This window comes from Scyliorhinus torazame, chromosome 18 (genome assembly GCF_047496885.1).
Source record: "Scyliorhinus torazame isolate Kashiwa2021f chromosome 18, sScyTor2.1, whole genome shotgun sequence".
In the NCBI taxonomy this organism is placed as follows: domain Eukaryota; kingdom Metazoa; phylum Chordata; class Chondrichthyes; order Carcharhiniformes; family Scyliorhinidae; genus Scyliorhinus; species Scyliorhinus torazame.
Genome location: NC_092724.1, coordinates 76,788,012 through 76,805,436, shown reverse-complemented (window position 1 = coordinate 76,805,436; position 17,425 = coordinate 76,788,012). Strand labels below are relative to the sequence as shown.

Here is a 17,425-nt window from a genome sequence, read left to right as displayed (position 1 = left end):
CCGGCGCGCGCCCTCTCCTCCCCGGCGCGCGCCCTCTCCTCCCCGGCGCGCGCCCTCTCCTCCCCGGCGCGCGCCCTCTCCTCCCCGGCGCGCGCCCTCTCCTCCCCGGCGCGCGCCCTCTCCTCCCCGGCGCGCGCCCTCTCCTCCCCGGCGCGCGCCCTCTCCTCCCCGGCGCGCGCCCTCTCCTCCCCGGCGCGCGCCCTCTCCTCCCCGGCGCGCGCCCTCTCCTCCCCGGCGCGCGCCCTCTCCTCCCCGGCGCGCGCCCTCTCCTCCCCGGCGCGCGCCCTCTCCTCCCCGGCGCGCGCCCTCTCCTCCCCGGCGCGCGCCCTCTCCTCCCCGGCGCGCGCCCTCTCCTCCCCGGCGCGCGCCCTCTCCTCCCCGGCGCGCGCCCTCTCCTCCCCGGCGCGCGCCCTCTCCTCCCCGGCGCGCGCCCTCTCCTCCCCGGCGCGCGCCCTCTCCTCCCCGGCGCGCGCCCTCTCCTCCCCGGCGCGCGCCCTCTCCTCCCCGGCGCGCGCCCTCTCCTCCCCGGCGCGCGCCCTCTCCTCCCCGGCGCGCGCCCTCTCCTCCCCGGCGCGCGCCCTCTCCTCCCCGGCGCGCGCCCTCTCCTCCCCGGCGCGCGCCCTCTCCTCCCCGGCGCGCGCCCTCTCCTCCCCGGCGCGCGCCCTCTCCTCCCCGGCGCGCGCCCTCTCCTCCCCGGCGCGCGCCCTCTCCTCCCCGGCGCGCGCCCTCTCCTCCCCGGCGCGCGCCCTCTCCTCCCCGGCGCGCGCCCTCTCCTCCCCGGCGCGCGCCCTCTCCTCCCCGGCGCGCGCCCTCTCCTCCCCGGCGCGCGCCCTCTCCTCCCCGGCGCGCGCCCTCTCCTCCCCGGCGCGCGCCCTCTCCTCCCCGGCGCGCGCCCTCTCCTCCCCGGCGCGCGCCCTCTCCTCCCCGGCGCGCGCCCTCTCCTCCCCGGCGCGCGCCCTCTCCTCCCCGGCGCGCGCCCTCTCCTCCCCGGCGCGCGCCCTCTCCTCCCCGGCGCGCGCCCTCTCCTCCCCGGCGCGCGCCCTCTCCTCCCCGGCGCGCGCCCTCTCCTCCCCGGCGCGCGCCCTCCCCTCCCCGGCGCGCGCCCCTCCACCCCCTTCCAGCCCCCCTCAACCCCCTTCCAGCCCCCCTCAACCCCCCCAAAGCAAATCCACACACCCCCTCCACACACTCCCACCACACACTCCCACCACACACTCCCACCACACACTCCCACCACACACTCCCACCACACACTCCCACCACACACTCCCACCACACACTCCCACCACACACTCCCACCACACACTCCCACCACACACTCCCACCACACACTCCCACCACACACTCCCACCACACAACCCCCCCTCCACTCCCCCCCCACTCCCCCCCCCTCCCCACTCCCCCCCTCCCCACTCCCCCCCTCCCCACTCCCCCCCTCCCCACTCCCCCCCTCCCCACTCCCCCCCTCCCCACTCCCCCCCCTCCCGACTCCCCCCCCCTCCCGACTCCCCCCCCCTCCCGACTCCCCCCCCCTCCCGACTCCCCCCCTCCCGACTCCTCCCCCCCTCCCGACTCCTCCCCCCCTCCCGACTCCTCCCCCTCCCGACTCCGCCCCCTCCCGACTCCGACTCCTCCCCCTCCCGACTCCTCCCCCTCCCGACTCCCGACTCCTCCCCCTCCCGACTCCTCCCCCTCCCGACTCCTCCCCCTCCCGACTCCTCCCCCTCCCGACTCCTTCCCCTCCCGACTCCTCCCCCTCCCGACTCCTCCCCCTCCCGACTCCTCCCCCTCCCGACTCCTCCCCCTCCCGACTCCTCCCCCTCCCGACTCCTCCCCCTCCCGACTCCTCCCCCTCCCGACTCCTCCCCCTCCCGACTCCTCCCCCTCCCGACTCCTCCCCCTCCCGACTCCTCCCCCTCCCGACTCCTCCCCCTCCCGACTCCTCCCCCTCCCGACTCCTCCCCCTCCCGACTCCTCCCCCTCCCGACTCCCCCCCCTCCCGACTCCCCCCCCTCCCGACTCCCCCCCCTCCCGACTCCCCCCCCTCCCGACTCCCCCCCCCTCCCGACTCCCCCCCCCTCCCGACTCCCCCCCCCTCCCGACTCCCCCCCCCTCCCGACTCCCCCCCCCTCCCGACTCCCCCCCCCTCCCGACTCCCCCCCCACCCGACTCCCCCCCTCCCGACTCCTCCCCCTCCCGACTCCTCCCCCTCCCGACTCCTCCCCCTCCCGACTCCTCCCCCTCCCGACTCCTCCCCCCTCCCCCCCGACTCCTCCCCCTCCCCCCCCGACTCCTCCCCCTCCCCCCCGACTCCTCCCCCTCCCCCCCGACTCCACCCCTAGATGTTATGATCGCTCATCCCCCAAGGAGTCTCGTACAGCCAAGTTGGCAATGACTCCCTTCTCATTACCCAGTCTAAGATGGCCTGCTCTCCCGTTGGTTCCTCCACATATTGGTCAAGAAAACCATCCCATATACACTCCAGGAATTCCTCCTCTACGGCATTGTGGCTAATTTGATTTGCCCAATCTATGTGAAGATTAAAATCACCCATGATCATCGATATTCCCTTATTACATGCATCTCTTACTTTGTGTTTAATGCCATTCCCAACATCACCAGTGCAGTTTGGGGGTTTACATATGATACCAACTAATGTTTTTTGCCCCTTGGTATTTCTCAACTTTACCCATACAGACTCCACATTTTCAGAGCTCATATCCTTTCTCACTATTGTGTTGATTTCCTCTTTTACCAGCAGTGCCGCGCCACCACCTTTTCTTTTATGCCTGTCCTTCCGAAATACGGAAAATCCTGGGCCATTCAGTCCCCATCCCTGGTCACCCTGCAGCCATGTCTTCGTAATCGCAATTATATCATACCCATTTATATCCATCTGCGCGATTAGTTCATCCACTTTATTGCAAATGCTCCGTGCATTAAGGCACAGAGCCTTTAAGTTTGTCTTTTTCACATTGTTTGTCTTGCTCCCAATAGTTTTTTCTTTTGCCCTTGGTTTCTCCACCTGTCACTTTTCTTATTCACTTTTCTTACTTTTGTTTTTGTCCTTGCTCCCTCTTTCTCTGACTCCTTGCATAGGTTCCCATCCCTCTGGCATATTAGTTTAAACCCTCCTCAACCGCTCTAGCAAATATCAGTCTTGGACATCAGTTCCAGTCCTGCCCAGGTGTAACCCATCCGATTTGTACAGGTCCCACCTCCCCCAGAACCGGTCCCAATGCCCCAGGAATCGGAAACCCTCCCCCGACACCATCTCTTCAGCCACGCATTCACCCAATATATCCTGTCATTTCTACTCTGACTAGCAATACTAACCGGTAGTATTCCTGAGTTCACTACCTTTTGAGGTCCGATTTCTTAACTTCCTTCCTAGCTCCCTGTATTCTGCATTTTGGACCTCATCCCGTTTTTTACCTGTGTCGTTTGTACAGATGTGTACCACGACCACTGGCTGTTCACCCTCCCCCTCCAGAATGTCCTGTACCCGCCCCGAGACATCCTTGACCCCAGCACAAGGGAGGCAACATACCATCCTGGAGTCTCGTTTGTGGCCACAGAAATACCTGTCAATTCCCCTTACAATTGAATCCCCTATAACTATTGCACGGTCACACTTATTACCCCTCCCCTCTGCAGCAGAACCAACCGTGGTGCCATGAGTTTAGCTGTTGCTGTTTTCCCCTGAGAGGCCCTTTGACAGGTCCTTTGGCTGGGCCCGGTTGTTCCTCTCCTCTGCGGTGTCTGCCAGCCTCCGCATTGGTGACCGCTCTGTCCTCAGCCATCCCAGTCACCTCCCGGGCATGTTCCTCAAAACAGGTGAAGATTCTTATGTCCGGCACACCTCTGCCAGTATGAATTCCTGAGGAGACACAGAGAAGGCATCATTAGCCACGCTCGTGGTTCTCAGTGCTGACAGGAGGGTGTGAAGTGAGGGGAAGAAGTGGAGGGAGGGTTGGGGGTCACATGGAGAGTTGGGGGGTGGATGCTCGCGTGAGGGTGGAAAGGTATCGTGAGGGCGGGTGGGGGGCATTGGTGTCGACTCACTCGTGCTGCCCAATTGTAGGTCGTTGACCTTTTTCCGGCACCGGAGGCCAGTCCTCCTGGTCACACTCCAGGGCTCACAGCGGCCACCACCTCATCCCAGGCACCACTCACTGCCCTGTGGCTGACCCTCTGGGACCCTCGGGGGTACAGGACATTCCTCCTGGCCTCCTGATCTAGGAGCCTGGCCAGATCTGCATCCCCGAATCTTGGGCTGGTCTCATGGGCGCCATTGTTGCGAGCTGGCTGGGGTTGGCTGAGCAAGAGTTGTTTAAGTGCTGCTCAATCTTGTCAGCGGGGGGGCTGGTGAGCATGAACAAAGAACAAAGAAGAAAACAAAGAAAAATTACAGCACAGGAACAGGTCCTCCTGCCCTCCAAGCCTGCGCCGATCCAGATCCTCTCTCTAAAACTGTCGCCTATTTTCTAAGGATCTGTATCCCTCTACTCCCTGCCTATTCATGTATCTGTCTGGATACCTCTTAAATGACGCTATCGTGCCCGCCTCTACCACCTCCGCCGGCAATGCGTTCCAGGCACCCACCACCCTCTGAGTAAAGAACTTTCCACGCATATCTCCCTTAAACATTTCCCCTCTCAGCTTGAACTCGTGACCCCTAGTAATTAACTCCCCCGCTTTGGGAAAAAGCTTCTTGCTATCCACCCTGTCTATACCTCTCATGATTTTGTAGACCTCAATGCGGTTCCCCCTGAACCTCCGTCTTTCTAATGAAAATAATCCTAATCTACTCAACCTCTCTTCATAGCTGATGCCCTCCATACCAGGCAACATCCTGGTGAACCTTCTCCAAAGCATCCACATTCTTTTGGTAATGTGGCGACCAGAACTGCACGCAGTATTCCAAATGTGGCCTAACCAAAGTCCTATATAATTGTAACATGACCTGACAACTCTTGTTCCCGATACCCCTTCCGATGAAGGAAAGCATGCCGTATGCCTTCTTGGCCACTCTATCAATCTGCGCAGCCACCTTCAAGGTACAATGGACCTGAACACCCAGATCTCTCTGTACATCAATTTTCCCCAGGGCTTTTTCATTTACCGTATAGTTCGCTCTTGAATTGGATCTTCCAAAATGCATCACCTCGCATTTGCCCGGATTGAACTCCATCTGCCATTTCTCCACCCAACTCTCCAATCTATCTATATTCTGCTGCATTCTCTGACAGTCCCCTTCACTATCTGCTGCTCCACCAACCTTAGTGTCATCTGCAAACCTGCTAATCAGACCACCTAAACCTTCCTCCAGATCATTTATGGATATCACAAACAACAGTAGTCCCAGCACGGATCCCTGTGGAACATCACTGGTCACAGTTCTCCATTTTGAGACACTCTCTTCCACTACTGCTCTCTGTCTCCTGATGCCCAGCCAGTTCTTTGACCATCTAGCTAGTACACCCTGAACCCCATACAACTTCACTATCTCCATCAGCCTACCATGGGGAACCTTATCAAATGCTTTAGTGAAGTCCATGTATATGACATCTACAGCCCTTCCCTCATCAATGATCTTTGTCACTCCCTCAAAAAATTCTATTAAGTTGGTAAGACATGACCTTCCCTGCACAAAACCATGTTGCCTATCACTGACAAGCCCATTTTCTTCCAAATGGGAATAGATCCTATCCCTCAGTATCTTCTCCAGCAGCTTCCCTACCACTGACGTCAGGCTCACAGGTCTATAATTCCCTGGATTATCCCTGCTACCCTTCTTTAAGGGACAACATTAGCAATTCTCCAGTAATCCGGCACCTCACTCGTGTTCAAGGATGCTGCAAAGATATCTGTTAAGGCCCCAGTATTTCCTCTCTCACTTCCCTCAGAAACCTGGGATAGATCCCATCCGGACCTGTGGACTTGTCCACCTTAATGCCTTTTAGAATACCCAACACATCCTCCCTCCTTATGCCGACTTGACCGAGAGTATTTAAACATCCATCCCTAACCTCAACATAGAACATAGAAAGAAACAGCGCAGTACAGGCCCTTCGGCCCACGATGTTGCACCGAAACAAAAGCCATCTAACCTACACTATGCCATTATCATCCATATGCTTATCCAATAAACTTTTAAATGCCCTCAATGTTGGTGAGTTCACTACTGTTGCAGGTAGGGCATTCCACGGCCTCACCACTCTTTGCGTAAAGAACCTACCTCTGACCTCTGTCCTATATCTATTACCCCTCAGTTTAAGGCTATGTCCCCTCGTGCCAGCCATTTCCATCCGCGGGAGAAGGCTCTCACTGTCCACCCTATCTAACCCCCTGATCATTTTGTATGCCTCTATTAAATCTCCTCTTAACCTTCTTCTCTCCAACGAAAACAACCTCAAGTCCATCAGCCTTTCCTCATAAGACTTTCCCTCCATACCAGGCAACATCCTGGTAAATCTCCTCTGCACCCGCTCCAAAGCCTCCATGTCCTTCCTATAATGCGGTGACCAGAACTGTACGCAATACTCCAAATGCGGCCGTACCAGAGTTCTGTACAGCTGCAACATGACCTCCCGACTCCGGAACTCAATCCCTCTACCAATAAAGGCCAACACTCCATAGCCCTTCTTCACAACCCTATCAACCTGGGTGGCAACTTTCAGGGATCTATGTACATGGACACCTAGATCCCTCTGCTCATCCACACTTCCAAGAACTTTACCATTAGCCAAATATTCCGCATTCCTGTTATTCCTTCCAAAGTGAATCACCTCACACTTCTCTACATTAAACTCAATTTGCCACCTCTCAGCCCAGCTCTGCAGCTTATCTATGTCCCTCTGTAACCTGCTACATCCTTCCACACTGTCGACAACAGCACCGACTTTAGTGTCGTCTGCAAATTTACTCACCCACCCTTCTGCGCCTTCCTCTAGGTCATTGATAAAAATGACATACAGCAACGGCCCCAGAACAGATCCTTGTGGTACGCCACTTGTAACTGAACTCCATTCTGAACATTTCCCATCAACCACCACCCTCTGTCTTCTTTCAGCTAGCCAATTTCTGATCCACATCTCTAAATCACCCTCAATCCCCAGCCTCCGTATTTTCTGCAATAGCCTACCGTGGGGAACCTTATCAAACGCTTTACTGAAATCCATATACACCACATCAACTGCTCTACCCTCGTCTACCTGTTCAGTCACCTTCTCAAAGAACTCAGATAAGGTTTGTGAGGCATGACCTACCCTTCACAAAGCCATGCTGACTATCCCTGACATCCGCCATGTCCCTCTCCTTGGTGAATACCGATGCAAAGTACTCGTTAAGAATCTCACCCATTGTCTCTGACTCCACGCATAAATTCCCTCTTTTGTCTTTGAGTGGGCCAATCCTTTCTCTAGTTACCCTCTTGCTCCTTATATACGAATAAAAGGCTTTGGGAATTTCCTTAACCCTGTTTGCTAAAGATATTTCATGACCCCTTTTAGCCTTCTTGATTCCTCGTTTCAGATTGGTCCTACATTCCCGATATTCTTCCAAAGCTTCGTCTGTCTTCAGACCATGGAAATTCTTCACCATGGTGTTGGTGAGTTGGCTGGCGAGCCTTCTTTGCGGTGAGAAGCCCGTGAGGCCTCATGAAGTGGACTAATTAATGTTGAATAGCGTTGCCGGCCTCACTGGGCTGAGCGCCGGGAAGCTCGCAGCAGTTCCTGCAAATCTGGCTTACACACTTCGACATCTTTCTGGAGAATGCCGCCATGTGTTTCATTTTGGGGTGAGTTTTTGTGGGGTATTTCCCACCGGCCTTTATGGTGAGAACCACACCGGTATTTACCCACACTTAAAGGGCATGATTCAATGGAAACGTTTCTAAGTGTGGTAGCGAGTGGGAGCTGCCGCGAGCTTCCCGGCGCTCGACCCGGCGAGGCCGTCACTGGTATCAAAAGTTAATTGGTCCACTTAACAACACCCTTATCACGCCGCAAATGATGATCCCACCGGCTGATTCACCTGAATTGCGCCCGTCAGCTCCCCATCAACAAAGGGGAGCAGCACTTAAATCGATCCCGCAGAGCCAACTCCACTCAGCTCGCAGCTGTGCCACCGAGGAGACTAGCCCGCTGATTCCGAGATGCTGACCTGGTCAGATTGTTGGATGTGGTTGAATCCTGATGGGATGCCCTGTTCCCCCAAGGGGCCAGACGGTCAGCCACAGGGCAGCCAGTGTCGCCTGGGAGGAAGTGGCGTCAGCTGGAGGAGCGTTACCAGGAGGACCGGCACACAGTGCCGTAAGAAGACTGGTTGACCATCGCCCACCCCCGGATGACCATGCACCTGGCACCACCCTCGCCCATCACCAGACCATTACCTGGCCCGCCTATGTCCAGCAGTGCCATCCTGTGGTGGTCCTTGAAGAAGCCGGGGACGTCCGACTGTCCCAGGATGTAGCTGTTGTGCACACTCCCTGAGCTGAATGGTCCATTTACATATGCTCATCTGGATCATACCCACTGAGGGCGAGATCCAGATAGCAACATCTTGTGATATTTCGTTGAATCTCGCGTGGCGTTTCGAGCATCGTGAATCTCATGGGAGGCCTCTCACGTGAGATTCAGCAGCCTCATCGCGTCACCAAGTCTGGCGCGATGAGACCATTACCTTGGGCCCTCTATTTGGATCCATACTTCCAGTGATTTGCTCAATTATGGCTTTGACAGACTGTTCACGAAGTCTACGTGACCATTGGACATCTTTTCTGAAGTCAATAAGCCACTCTTGATAACTTTGGATTGGATAGTGATTGGTTGTGAATCTATGGAATTCCTTGCCCAGTGAAGCAGTAGAGGCTCCTTCATTAAATGTTTTTAAGATAAAGATAGATAATTTTTTGAAGAATAAAGGGATTAAGGGTTATGGTGTTCGGGTCGGAAAGTGGAGCTGAGTCCACAAAAGATCAGCCATGATCTCATTGAATGGTGGAGCAGGCTCGAGGGGCCAGATGGCCTACTCCTGCTCCTAGTTCTTATGTTCTTATGATATTGGACTGCCCTCCTCTTTCACTTTATTGTAGAAGCTTGCTAAACCCCTTAATCTCATCGACCATTGCACCACTAGGCTGCATGGCCCACCATTTGAGTTAGAGCTTGTTTCTCCGAGTTATTTTTAATGTTGGGGTATTGCATAAGAACATAAGAAAAGTCAGGTCAGAATAAAAGTCCTTTGGCTCATCAAAGCTCCAACTCTAGGACCCAAACTCCTGTTCTCCAAATTTTCCATCATGGCTATTTGGAAGCAAAATATTACTCTTTGTCCTGGCAAATTATTCCAAATACTCTTCATTCTTTGTTCTTCATAATAGCTAATATCACAGTAATTTTGTGAAACGAATGTGGTGGCTATTTTCAATGTAAACTTCAGAGATGTTTCATAAAGTTCCCAAAAGATAAACTTGTTGTGAAAATTAAGGCATCTGGTAATAAAAGGAATTCATGGATGGAGTGATGGTGAGGGGGAAGCAGACAGCAAAGAATAGGCGTAAATGGAAGTTTTCAGATTGACAGGGCACAGGGCATGAATTTAGGTATGGCTGCGGATCTGTAAAGGGAGCTGTTTTGGCTTTCATTTATTTCAATAGTTTCGATTATAGGCGGAGAAGACTCTTGCTGCTGGAATTTATATGAGTAGAGATACAGGTTAGCAAAATGGGCAGGTAGGCGAAAGATACAGTTCAAGGCAGAGAAATATGAAGTGGCAAACTCTGGGTTTAAAAAAATGTGAGGGATGTATACGCTAAACCCGTTGAACAAATTAAAGCACGTGCTATTATAGAAGACATAGCTGCATGGATGGAGAGAGGAGGAGAATACAAATGGTATTTTTTCAGATTATCAGGGTGAAGTCCTTGGATCTGAATCAGGAATCCTTTCGGTTAACATTCATAAAAATTCATAAAAATGATTCCAACACAAGAAGCACAGGTTTAGCACAGGGCTAAATAGCTGGCTTTGAAAGCAGACCAAGGCAGGCCAGCAGGGCGGGTTCAATTCCCGTACCTGCCTCCCCGAACAGGCGCTGGAATGTGGCGACTAGGGGCTTTTCACAGTAACTTCATTGAAGCTTACTTGTGACAATAAGCGATTTTCATTTCATTTCATTTCATTCATCAAATTAGGCGTGTTCCACACCAAGAAAGAATGTAGCAGATTGCAGGAGGACAATACACAGATTGGTGAACTGAGCAGATGGGTGGAAGATACAGTTGGATGCAGAGAATCGAACATAAAAACTAGAAGCAGGAGGAGGCCTTTCGGCCCTTCGAACCTGCTCCGCCATTTATTATGATCATGGTTGATCATCAAGTTCAATACCCTGATCTTGCCTTCCTCATATCCCTTGATCCCTTTAGCCCCAAGAGCTATATCTAATTCCTTCTTGAAATTATACAACGTTTTGACTTCAACTACTTTCTGTGGTAGCGAATTCAACAGATTCACCACTCTCTGGGTGAAGAAATTTCTCCTCACCTCAGTCCTAAAAGGTTTACCCCTTATCCTCAAACTATGACCCGTAGTTCTGGACTCCCCCCACCATTGGGAACATTCTTTCTGAATCTACCCTGTCTAATATGTTAGAATTTTGTAAGTTTCTATACGATCCCCTCTCACTCTTCTGAATTCCAATGAACATAATCCAAACCGACTTAGTCTCTCCTCACATGATAGACCATTCATTCTAGGAATTAACCTTTGCTGCACTTCCTTCATAGCAAAAACATCCTTCCTTGGATGGAAACACCAAAACATCACACAATGCTCCAGGGGTGGCCTTACTAATGCTCTATAGAATTGCAGTAAAACATCTCTATTCCTCTACTCAAATCCTCTCGCTATGAAGGCCAACATCCCATTTGCCTTCTTTGCTGCCTGCTGTACCTGAACGCCTACTTTCAGCGACTGATGCACGAGGACACCATTGTCTCACTGAGTATCCACTTCTCAATTAACACCCATTCAAATAATAATCTGAATGTGAGGTTTTACAATTTTTGGAACAAGAAACAGAACAAAAGAAAGAAGAGGGAGTATTCGCTAAATGGTGGACATCTTGGGCGAAATTCTCCCCCAACAGCGCGATGTCCGCCGACTGGCGCCAAAAACGGCGCCAATCAGACGGGCATCGCGCCGGCCCAAAGGTGCGGAATGCTCCGCATCTTTGGGGGCCGAGCCCCAACATTGAGGGGCTAGGCCGGCGCCGGAGGGATTTCCGCCCTGCCAGCTGGCGGAAATGGCGTTTGTTGCCTCGCCAGCTGGCGGAAATGGCGTTTGTTGCCCCGCCAGCTGGCGCGGAAATGCGGCGCATGCACGGGAGCGTCGGCGGCCGCCGACAGTTTCCCGCACATGCGCAGTGGGGAGAGTCACTTCCTCCTCCGCCATGGTGGAGACCGTGGCGGAGGCGGAAGGGAAAGAGTGCCCCCACGGCACAGGCCCGCCCACGGATCGGTGGGCCCCTATCGCAGGCCAGGCCACCATGGGGGCACCCCCCGGGGTCAGATCGCCCCGCGCCCCCCCCCCCCCCCCCCCCCCAGGACTCCGGAGCCCGCCCACGCCGCCTGGTCCCGCCAGTAAATACCAGCTTTGATTTACGCCGGCGGGACAGGCAATTTCTGGGCAGGACTTCGGCCCATCCGGGCCGGAGAATTGAGGGGGAGATCCCGCCAACCGGCGCGGCCCGATTCCCGCCCCCGCCCAATCTCCGGTACCGGGACTTCAGCGGGGGCGGGGGCGGGATTCACGGCGGCCAATGGCCATTCTCCGACCCGGCGGGGGGTCGGAGAATGACGCCCCTTAACAGTGTAGGGCAGCACGGTATCATAGTGGGTAGCACTGTTGCTTCACCGCACCAGGGTCCCAGGTACGATCCCTGGCTTGGGCCACTGTCTGTGTGGAGTCTGCACGTTCTCCCTGTGTCTGTGTGGGTTTCTTCTGGGTGCTCAGGATTCCTCCCACGAGTCCAGAAAGACATCCTGTTGGATAATTTGGACTTTCTGAATTCTCCCTCTGTGGACCCAAACAGGCGCCGGAATGTGGTGACAAGGGGCTTTTTACAGTAACTTCATTGCAGTGTTAATGTAAGCCTACTTGTGACAATAAAGATTCTTAAATTATTTTTTTTAAAAAGGCAAACCGAGAACCAGCGAGAAACCAAAAGACTCAGCAAGAGGTGGGAATAATTGTAGATAAACAGAAATGGATATTTCAAAAAGAAAGTAGGAGGCAGGCAGAGAATGATCTTCCTTCTGTCTGTGAGTTATTCAATGTAAAGTTGGCCATTAAATATATCAGGGTTGGTTTTACAATGCTCTCACAATGGAACATGGATTGAGAAACACATCAACATAATTAACACACACACCGTTACACACACACATCAACACAGCTAACACACACACAGCTACACACACATCAGCATAACTAACACACACATCAACATAACAAACAGATACACAGTTACACACATACATCAACACAACTAACGCACATACACAGTTACACACACAGATGCATTAACACAACCAACAAATCCACATACACACACACACACACACACAGTTACACGCACGCACATCAATGCAACCAACACACCCACACAAACACACAGTTACAAACATATCAACACAACCCACACACACAAAAGTCACACACACACACACAACCAACACATCCACACACATAGTTACACACACACACATCTTTTGTACCATCTGAGTTCATGTCTTTCTCTAATCCTCTGCAGGATGTTGGATTTCTCGAGATCCCAGCTGAGCTTGCTGCTCTGTTACAGCTTGCTGAAGGTAAGTGAGAATGCTGTCTACACTATTTGTAAACCTTCTTTCATCAGTGATTGGATGGGCCATTTATTTATGTGTGAGATGCCTCTTGGGCCTCACTGTGAGGATTCCTTGTGGTGCAGTTTCAACTCGATTTCTAAGGCATGAAACTGATCACACTTCAGCTCATAGTGATACTGAATTGGCAAACATGGCTGTTTCCATATATATTAAAGTCGCTTTGGTGCCTTAGGTATATTTGATTTGATTTATTGTCACATGTACCGAAATACAGTAAAAAGTATTTTTCTGCAGCTAAGAGAACGTACACAGTACGAACATAGTGGACAAAAAGAATAATCAACAAAGTACATTGACAAATGGTACATCTGAGTGCTGAATTTGGTGCATTTGAGTGCTATAGTGAGAGTTTGGTGACTGAGGGAGTGCTGAATTTGGTGCATTTGAGTGCTATAGTGAGAGTTTGGTGACTGAGGGAGTTAGGTGAGGAGGGAGTAAGGTGCTCCTTTCATTTCGTTTCCTACATTTCTGCAAAGAGCGAGAAGGGAGCCAGGAGTTTACAGAGAGTGCAGCTGACTGGGAGCAGAGTCGGAGGGCAGAGGTCCAGTTGGTCCACAGGGCAGCTATATTCTGTAAGGTAAGAGGGGATGGAGACTAGGCCAGTTGCATGCTCCTCCTGTAGGATGTGGGTGGTGAGGGATACCACCGGTGTCCCCGCTAATTATACCTGCGGGAAGTACACCCAACTCCAGCTCCTCAAAGACCGTGTTAGGGAACTGGAGCTGGAGCTGGATGTACTTCGGATAATCCGGGAGGCAGAGGGGGTTATAGAGAAGAGTTATTGGGAGATAACCACACCCAAGGTACAGGACAAGAGTAACTGGGTTACAGTCAGGGGAAAGAAAACAAACGGGCAGATAGTGCAGGGATCCCTCGTGGCCGTTTACCTTAAAAACAAGTATACTGTTTTGGATGCTGTTGGGGGGGGATAACCTACTGGAGAAGGCCCTAGCGGCCAGGTCGCTGGCACTGAGTCTGGCTCTGGGGCTCAGAAGGGAAGGGGGGAGAATAGAAAAACAATAGTAATAGGAGATTCAATGGTTAGGGGAATAGATAGGAGATTCTGTGGTCGCGAACGAGACTCCCAGAAGGTATGTTGCCTCCCGGGTGCCAGGGCCAGGGATGTCTCGGATCGTGTCTTCAGGATCCTTAAGGGGGAGGGGGAGCAGCCAGAAGTCGTGGTACACATTGGTACCAACGACGTAGGTAGGAAAAGGGGTGTGGAGGTAAGAAACGAGTTTAGGGAATTAGGCTGGAAGTTAAAATCCAGGACAGACAGAGTTGTCATCTCTGGTTTGTTACCAGTGCCACGTGATAGCGAGGCTAGGAATAGGGAGAGAGTGCAGTTGAACACGTGGCTGCAGGAATGGTGTAGGAGGGAGGGCTTCAGGTATTTGGATAATTGGAGCACATTCTGGGGAAGGTGGGACCTATACAAGCAGGACGGGTTGCATCTGAACCAGAGGGGCATCAATATCCTGGGAGGGAGGTTTTCTAGTACTCTTCGGGAGGGTTTAAACTAATTTGGCAGGGCAATGGGAACCGAATTTGTAGTCCAGCAACTAAGGTAGCCGATATTCAGGACATCAAAGTGTGTAGTGAGGCAGTGGGGAAGGGAACACTGACAAAGGAGAGTACTCGCAGGCACAGATGGGTTGAAGTGTGTATACTTCAACGCAAGAAGCATCAGGAATAAGGTGGGTGAACTTAAGGCATGGATCGGTACTTGGGACTACGGTGTGGTGGCCATCACGGAAACTTGGATAGAAGAGGGGCAGAAATGGTTGTTTGAGGTCCCTGGTTATAGATGTTTCAATAAGATTAGGGAGGGTGGTAAAAGAGGTGAGGGGTGGCATTGTTAATTAGAGATAGTATAACAGCTGCAGAAAGGCAGTTTGAGGAGTATCTGCCCTCTGAGGTAGTATGGGTTGAAGTCAGAAATAGGAAAGGAGCAGTCACCTTGTTGGGAGTTTTCTATAGGCCCCCCAATAGTAGCACAGATGTGGAGGAACAGATTTTGAAAAGGTGCAGAAGTCACAGGGTAGTAGTCATGGATGACTTCAACTTCCCAAACATTGAGTGGAAACTCTTTAGATCAAATAGTTTGGATGGGGTGGTGTTTGTGCAGTGTGTCCAGGAAGCTTTTCTAACACAGTATGTAGATTGTCTGACCAGAGGCCATATTGGATTTGGTACTTGGTAATGAACCATAGATTTGTTAGTGGGGGAGCATTTTGGAGATAGTGACCACAATTCTGTGACTTTCACTTTAGTAATGGAGAGGGATAGGTGCGTGCAACAGGGCAAGGTTTACAATTGGGGGAAGGGTAAATACAATGTTGTCAGACAAGAATTGAAGTGCATAAGTTGGGAACATAGGCTGTCAGGGAAGGACACAAGTGAAATGTGGAACTTGTTCAAGGAACAGGTACTACGTGTCCTTGATATGTATGTCCCTGTCAGGCAGGGATGAGATGGTCGAGTGAGGGAACCATGGTTGACCAGAGAGGTTGAATGTCTTGTTAAGAGGAAGAAGGGGACTTCTGTAAGGCTGAGGAAACAAGGTTCAGACAGGGCGCTGGAGGGGCACAAGATAGCCAGGAGGGAACTGAAGAAAGGGATTAGGAGAGCTAAGAGAGGGCATGAAAAATCTTTGGCTGGTAGGATCAAGGAAATCCCAAAGGCCTTTTACACATATGTGAGAAATATGAGACTGACTAGAGCGAGGGTAGGTCCGATCAAGGATAGTAGCGGGAGATTGTGTATTGAGTCTGAAGAGATAGGAGAGGTCTTGAACGAGTACTTTTCTTCAGTATTTACAAATGAGAGGAGTCATATTGTTGGAGAGGACAGTGTGAAACAGACTGGTAAGCTCGAGGAAATACTTGTTAGGGGATTGGAGAGTGGTGAATGTCGTGCTCCTGTTCAAAAAAGGGAATAGGGATAACCCTGGGAATTACAGGCCAGTTAGTCTTACTTCGGTGGTAGGCAAAGTAATGGAAAGGGTACTGAAGGATAGGATTTCTGAGCATCTGGAAAGACACTGCTTGATTAGGGATAGTCAGCACGGATTTGTGAGGGGTAGGTCTTGTCTTACCAGTCTTATTGAATTCTTTGAGGAGGTGACCAAGCATGTGGATGAAGGTAAAGTAGTGTACATGGATTTTCGTAAGGCATTTGATAAAGTTCCCCATGGTAGGCTTATGCAGAAAGTAAGGAGGCATGGGATAGTGGGAAATTTGGCCAGTTGGATAACAAACTGGCTAACCGATAGAAGTCAGAGAGTGGTGGTGGATGGCAAATATTCAGCCTGGATCCCAGTTACAAGTGGCGTACCGCAGGGATCAGTTCTGGGTCCTCTGCTGTTTGTGATTTTCATTAATGACTTGGATGAGGGAGTTGAAGGGTGGGTCAGTAAATTTGCAGATGATACGAAGATTGGTGGAGTTGTGGATAGTGAGGAGAGCTGTTGTCAGCTGCAAAGAGACATAGATAGGATGCAGAGCTGGGCTGAGAAGTGGCAGATGGAGTTTAACCCTGAAAAGTGTGAGGTAGTCCATTTTGGAAGGACAAATATGAATGCGGAATACAGGGTTAACGGTAGGGTTCTTGGCAATGTGGAGGAGCAGAGAGATCTTTGGGTCTATGTTCATACATCTTTGAAAGTTGCCACTCAAGCGGATAGAGCTCTGAAAAAGGCCTATGGTGTGCTAGCATTCATTAACAGAGGGATTGAATTTAAGAGCCGTGAGGTGATGATACAGCTGTACAAAACCTTGGTAAGGCCACATTTGGAGTACTGTGTACAGTTCTGGTCACCTCATTTTAGGAAGGATGTGGAAGCTTTGGAAAGGTGCAAAGGAGATTTAGCAGGATATTGCCTGGAATGGAGAGTAGGTCTTACGAGGAAAGGTTGAGGGTGCTAGGCCTTTTCTCATTAGAACGGAGAAAGATGAGGGGCGACTTGATAGAGGTTTATAAGATGATCAGGGGAATAGATAGAGTCGACAGTCAGAGACCTTTTCCCCGGGTGGAACAAACCATTACAAGGGGACATAAATTTAAGGTGAATGGTGGAAGATATAGGGGGGATGTCCGAGGTAGGTTATTTACCCAGAGAGTAGTGGGGGCATGGAATGCACTGCCTGTGGAAGTAGTTGAGTCGGAAACATTAGGGACCTTCAAGCAGCTATTGGATAGGTACATGGATTACGGTAGAATGATATAGTGTAGATTAATTTGTTCTTAAGGGCAGCACGGTAACATTGTGGATAGCACAATTGCTTCACAGCTCCAGGGTCCCAGGTTCGATTCCGGCTTGGGTCACTGTCTGTGCGGAGTCTGCACATCCTCCCCATGTGTGCGTGGGTTTCTTCCGGGTGCTCCGGTTTCCTCCCACAGTCCAAAGATGTGCAGGTTAGGTGGATTGGCCATGATAAATTGCCCTTAATGTCCAAAATTGCCCTTAGTGTTGGGTGGGGTTATTGGGTT

General features: G+C 52.2%; 1 protein-coding gene across 1 annotated transcript in view; it reads left to right on the top strand.

Annotated features, from left to right (window-relative positions):
• Positions 1-17,425, top strand: part of myo15b (myosin XVB) — a 462,078-nt gene that overhangs the window by 304,018 nt on the left and 140,635 nt on the right. Inside the window, exon 12 of the mRNA XM_072481964.1 lies at positions 12,820-12,877. Coding sequence (XP_072338065.1) covers positions 12,820-12,877 — 58 coding nt within the window. The remainder of the gene's footprint in view (positions 1-12,819; positions 12,878-17,425) is intronic.